The sequence below is a fragment of the Eschrichtius robustus genome, unplaced genomic scaffold (genome assembly GCF_028021215.1).
Source record: "Eschrichtius robustus isolate mEscRob2 unplaced genomic scaffold, mEscRob2.pri scaffold_350, whole genome shotgun sequence".
In the NCBI taxonomy this organism is placed as follows: domain Eukaryota; kingdom Metazoa; phylum Chordata; class Mammalia; order Artiodactyla; family Eschrichtiidae; genus Eschrichtius; species Eschrichtius robustus.
The window spans coordinates 8384-15075 of NW_027175301.1; the positions used below are offsets into that span (position 1 = coordinate 8384).

Genomic DNA, 6692 nt, shown 5'->3' on the forward strand with positions numbered 1-6692 from the left:
GGAGAAGTTTTCTCCTGTTTTATTACATGCAAATATTTTATGAAAACTCCCAAGTTTGCCTTAAGGGTTTATTTGGAGGAGGTATTCATTTATTTCACTTTGTAAAGTACGACCTTTTAATTTTGTCCTAAGTTTGAACTAGAATATAAAAGACGACAAATTGAGAGCTATAATTTAGAAACTTAGATTTCGAGAACATTGTTCTTTTTTGTTTTGTTTAGTTTTGATCATCCGTTATGTAAAAGTGCAGTAGAGAATGACAAGTATACTTCTGTATAGCCTACCCTCTCAAACCACCCCCACCCCCACCCCCCGCCAAAACAAAAACCCAGTCCCTTTTAAGGGTTACATTAACACGACGGAACTGCTTGGGTTCCAAGGTCATTTGTTTTTCTTCAATGGAAATTTTTTTTTTATATTTAATTTAATTGTTCCTAAGATTGCCTATTAAATAGGTGTTAGTATATATTAGCATTCCGGTCATCGTCAGCATAGATAATAGAATTCCGAGTTACTTGCCACTGGAATACTGATATAGAATTTTCAATTGTACTTTAGGTAGAAGTGAAGAAACAAGTTTGATGATTAGCATGAATTCGGTATCCTGTGTGTTCTAACGGCTAACAGGTTCAGGTTGTCTTTAAGCTTTGTGTTTAAGGTAATATTCACTTACATTCATAACGATAAACAATTCGTTAGTATCTCTGCTGCACCTTCAGCCTTTGAATTAAGGGGATAATAAAATAGCTTTGTAATGACAAAGTCTGTATTTTAAAGCAGGTGTTAGCACCTTCAGCGGTTTTGATTAGATGTAAACAAAGCAGAAAGCAGAGCGTTTCAATCGTATTAAATAGTTTCCCTTGAGAATAGGTAGGTTGGTTGGGCGGGCTTTAGCTGAGGGCCGGGGGCGGTATTGAGGGGAGGTGTTGGGGGCGGAGAAGTACATATTTCACTGCAAAAGCTATAGTCAGTCAGTCCCTGGCAGAAATAACCCTTGAATAGCAAGATAATTTTCGTAACGCTTACACCTTCCAATTTTGCTTCCTCACCCTTTTTAAACGGTGCAGTCATACGCTTCTGCCATGTTCAGAATTGTGAACGGTGAGGATTACAGCCCAGCGGTACAGCAACGAAATAGCCTCGACTTTGGGAAAGCCCCTTCCCTACTGTGGACGGACAATGGTGGCTCAAATGATCGGTGTGAAACTGGAGGAAATGGTAGAGAGAGCGGCCAGGACCGCGTCAAGCGACCCATGAACGCTTTCATTGTGTGGTCTCGTGATCAAAGGCGAAAGGTGGCTCTAGAGAATCCCCAAATGCAAAACTCAGAGATCAGTAAGCGCTTGGGATACGACTGGAAAATGCTTACAGAAGCTGAAAAGCAGCCATTCTTCGAGGAGGCACAGAGACTACGAGCCATGCACCGAGACAAATACCCGGGCTATAAATATCGACCTCGTCGCAAGGCCAAGAGGCCACAGAAATTGCTTCCTGCAGACTCTTCAGTACTGTGCAGCCGAATGCACATAGAGGAGACGTTGTACCCCTTCACATACAAGGACGGTTGCGCCAAGGCCACACGTTCACGAATGGAAAGTCGGTTAAGCCACTCACAGCCCACGAACACAACCAGCTCACTCCTGCCACAGGAGCATCGCAGCAGCTGGACAAGCCTGAGCCACAATAGGGTAACCTAGGCTACGCAGACCTGCAGACGTCCCCTTTTACTATAGTTCAGAGCCCGAACTTTCTCACGTTTATTTTCGATGCTGATTTCCTTACTCTCGCTGTCAAAGGCCCTATTCATCTCAATTTTACTATTATTTCACCTGTGACTTAATTTCAAAATAAGCCACATAAACATGTTTAACATGTAAAGAATTAGGACATTACAATATGACTGAACCTTTGTTTATGACCGCTTGAAAGAATACTAACTAGTAAGAAAGTATCTTAACAACACTGAAACTTCTTGAGTTCAAAGGCCATCTGTTTTTCCTATTAGTGGAAATATTTTTATATCTAATTTTAGTTGTTCCCGAGATTGGCCATGAGATAGGCGTTCATATATGTTAGTAGTCCGGTAATCGTCAGCATAGACAATAGAATTCTCACTCTTTATTTTAAATACTGTAACTCAAAACTATAGAGAAACACTCACGGATTTATGGTATAGGGAAAAAATGTCGCACTTCGATGGAAATCTTCCTAACTCCTAACCCACTCCCTCGTAGACGGCCTGTTGCTTGGTCTTTTCAGCTACTTTGCAGGTCTTCGTAAACTGCAGATAATTAGTGAATACATATGTACATTCTATCTTCTTTGACAGTTTATATTGGGTCCTCTTCCCTTTGTGGAAAAACCAGTTTTGCTGCCATTTGCAACTCAATTCCTTCAGTCCACACAAACTCTGCACGCTTCGACCTCTATTTTGAACCGATTATAACGTCTATCGGGTAAAAAGAAATCTTTAATTAGCTCCTGTGGGACTCACGGTTTCGCCTCTTTTCCGAAAATTTTCTTTTAACAATGGCAAGGTACTTGTTTCTATTGCCGCTTAACTATTACGTTCCTGCAAGGAAGAGAGAGGGAGAGAGCGAAGGAGAGGGAGAGAGAGAGAGGGAGGGAGAGGGGGGAGAAAGAGGGGGAGAGAGAGAGGTATCGTGTCGAGAATATGAACCATTCAGATTATGGCAGTGAGGTGGGCGATGGGAGGAGGGAGCCCCCGTCTGGTTAATCTGATGAGATGTCAGTGAAAATATAAGTCAAAGGCATTATAAAATTTGCATACAGGCTAAAGTAGAAAACCTGGCAGTTTGCAAAGAAAAGCATCACTTTTTGGAATAAATATAAGCCGATGGTCAATATGTATCACATCGTATGATATATCATATGTCAAAGTCAACTTTCCAATACATATATTCTAAACCTTTAAAAAATATCTCAAATAATAAAACTCAAAACACGAAAATAGTACGTATTAGATTGAAATGTCAGGTTTTTGAAAGTAAGTTCAGGGTAAAAAGGGAGTTATCTTCAAAGACTGATTTGTTCCAGAAACAGTATTTCTTAATCGGAGATTCATGCAGCCCAAATGAGAACTGTACGTTGTAATAACCTTTTAAACAACTGCCTAAACTACCTGGTATTTTAAAATATTTTACATACATTTTTACATTTATATGTATTTGTGTTTTATGTTTAACGCCTCTCTTTCCACGTGTTCAGAAATAACCTCCACTATGACCTGCATCAAAATAGGTTATTTTTCCCTTTCTTGAACTTCAAATAAATGAACATATAAAATATTATGTCTGTTTTTTTTGTTTGTTTGTTTGTTTTGTTTAATATAATGTCGGTGACATTCAGTTGGTTTGTTTTAGAAATTACTGTGTATATTTCATTTTATTTTATTTTTTTTTATGGACATGTGAATGGACACTTCTGGTTTTAGTCACTACAGTGACATCCTTTGTACATTTGTATACATGCCCATGAGAGAATATTTACGTGAATTTCTTCTGAGACTATACCTAGGAAATGAACGGATGCTTTTGCATATTTTTTGCAAGTGTTTGTTTGTTTGTTTTAGCAAGTGTTATAAGAAGTATTCTTATATTTATAATGAATATTTGCCATATTTTAAAATGCCAACATTTAAAAAACATTTAACGGTATGAAGTAATAGCATGGCCTCCAGATGCAGCCCAGATCTGACTCCTTTCTTTGCCATTTACCAGACCTGACATTGAACTATTTCCTTTACATGTCTGGCCCTCAGTTTCTTCACCTTTAAATAGCAGTAATAATAAAACTTAAAGGTGATAATAAGAATAATAAACAAAAATAAAAGAACAGCAACAAAAGCAAAGCCAACCCCACTGGGCTGTAGGGAAGACTCTATAAGTGAAGGTATATGCTGATTCAATGAGTAGAAGTATATAAAGTTTTAAAAACAAAACTAGTTGGTAATGATGATAATAATAACAAAATAACAAGAACAAAACACACCCACTGAGATACTATGAAGATTAACTAAGTGAAGGTATATAGTATGCTGGGAGTGAAAATACACATAGTTCTTAGAGCAGAGGTAAGCACTGGTAACAAACTAACAACTAATGATAGTAATAATAACAAAATAACAGTGACAACCTACCTCAGTGGGATACAGAGAGGACTAAATTACTTAAAGGTGTATAGGTTTCAAGGAATAAATGTATTTCAAGTACTTAGAACAGACGTAGGCATTGGCAAAGAAATAAATAGTAAAACTAATAACCAAAAATAAAAAGAACAAAAAAACTCCTACTTCACTGAGGTGCTGTGAAGACTGAAGAGACTAAGGGGCATAAAGATGTAATGAGTAAATATATTTAACATACTTAGAGGTCAACATTATTAAAGTACTATTAATAGTAATGATGACGATGACAGTGATAATGATAATAATAATGATAACAACACCAAAACCTCCTCACTGGGATGCTATGAGACTAAATAAGTAAAGGTATATAAGATTCAAGGAGTAAATATACAAAGTACTTAGAACAGAGGATGGCATTAGTAAAGAAGTAATTAGTAATAATTGCAAAAATTAATAATAAAAAAACAACCAAACCTACTTCAGTGGGATGCTGGGAAAACTAAATACATTAAAGTATATATGATTCAAAGAGCAAATATATATAATGTACTAAAGCTAGAGGCTCAGGTTTTTAAAGAACTAACTAGTAGTAATACTTAAAAAACAGTGACACCACTGGGATGCTGTGAAGATTAAATAAGTTCAGGTGTACAGGGTTCAAGGAGTAAAGGTACACAATGTACTAAGAACAGAGGTCAGCATTCATAGAGAACTAGCCAATAATAACAATAGCAATAGTAATAATAATAATAGTACTAAGATAACGACAACAACAAAACATACTTCAATGGTATGCTGTGAACACTAAAGAAATTAAGATGAGTAGGATTCAATGCATAAATGTATATAAAGTAGTAAGAACAGAGGTCAAGATTAGCAAAAGCTAAGTAGTAATGATGAAATCATGATGATGATAAACAAAGAAAACCTGCTACATGGATGCTGTGAAGTCTAAGTGAGGGTGTAGAGGAGTCAATGAATAAGTGTGTTGAAGTACTTAGAACAGAACTTGGCATTAATAAAACACTAACTAGTAACAACAACAACAATAATAATACATAATGGAAACAAACAAAAATATATCATTGGGATACTATGAAAGATTTAGTAAGTTAAGACATATAGGGACTGAATGAATAAATGTATCTAAAGAACTTAGAAAAGAGGATGGCATTAGTAAAAGACAAACAAGTAATAATAATAAGGACTATTAATAATAAAAATACAACTAACAAAATACCTACCTCACTCATTGACTATGTTAAAGTGTATAGGACTGAATGAGTTAATATATCTGACTACTTAGAAAAGAGGTCAGCATTTGTAAAGAACTAACTAGTAATAGTAAACAATAATAATAATATAACCAAAAACAAAACAATACAAAACCTACCTATCTGGGATGCTGTGAAGACTAAATTAGTTAAGGTGTATAGGATTCAATAAGTAAATGTACCCAAAGGGCTTACAACAGAGGCTGACCTTAGTAAAGAACAAAGTAGTAATAATGACAACAACAACAATAATTATAACAACAAAACATACCTCAATGGTATTATGTAAAGATTAAAGACTGTAGAATTCAAGGATTATAGAATTTGATAAATGTATCAAAGTAGTTAAAGACGAGCATTAATTTTAAAAAAAATAACTAAATAGAAATAAATGAATAAGTATTTATAAAGTACTAGAACAGATGTCTATTTTATAAAGAACTAACATATATATTAATAATAATAAAATAACAACATCAAAACCTACCTCACTGGTATACTGTAAAGACTAAATAAGTTAAGGTTTATAGGATTCAAACCGTAAATATATGAAAGTAATAAAGAACTAACTATAAAGAATAATAACAAATTATTATTGATAACAATAAAATAACAATAACAATAAAACCTACTGCATGAGATCTGTGACAATTAAGTAAGGCGTATAGGGCTCAGTGAGTAAATGTAGGCACAGCACTTTCAACAGAGGCCAGCACTAGTAAAAACCAACTGGCAATAAAAATAATAAAACAAAAATAATAAAATGACAAAAACCACAAACTCTCCTTCACTGGGATGCTGTGAAGAGTAAATAAGCTGAGGTGTATAAGAGTGAATGAATGAGTCCATCTATATAAGTACTTAGAACAGAGGTTGGCATCAGTAAAGAACTAACTGGTAATAATAGTTATAATTATTAATAAGAAGAAAGAAGAACAATAGCAAAACCTTCCTAACTGGAATCTGGGAAAACAAAATATTTTAAAGTGTATAGGAGTCAATGAATAAAACTATACTAAGTATTTAGAATAGAGATCATATTAGTAAAGAATTCCCCAGTAACAATAATAATAAAATAACAACAACAAAACCTACCTCAGGGGGATACTTTGAAGATTAAAAAGTTTACATGGATAAGGGCTCAATGAGTAAGTGCATGTTACATACATAGAAGTGGTCTACCTTAGTAAGGAACTAACTAGTGATAATGATTACGATTAATAATACGAAAAAACAAAAAGAAAACTACCTCACCCTTAGGCCGTGAAGAC

The 6692-nt window shown here is 34.9% G+C and overlaps 1 protein-coding gene across 1 annotated transcript; it reads left to right on the forward strand.

Moving 5' to 3' along the window:
• The first annotated feature begins 1082 nt into the window (after window positions 1-1082).
• LOC137757781 (sex-determining region Y protein) lies at window positions 1083-1697 on the forward strand. The gene has a single exon (XM_068534370.1). It carries the CDS (start codon window positions 1083-1085, stop codon window positions 1695-1697), a length of 615 nt encoding a protein of 204 aa, XP_068390471.1.
• Window positions 1698-6692: the final 4995 nt, after the last annotated feature.

What these genes read in the sequence shown, in the direction of transcription:
- LOC137757781 (XM_068534370.1), top strand. Translation starts at nt 1,083, where the DNA reads ATGTTCAGAATTGTGAACGGTGAGGATTACAGCCCAGCGGTACAGCAA.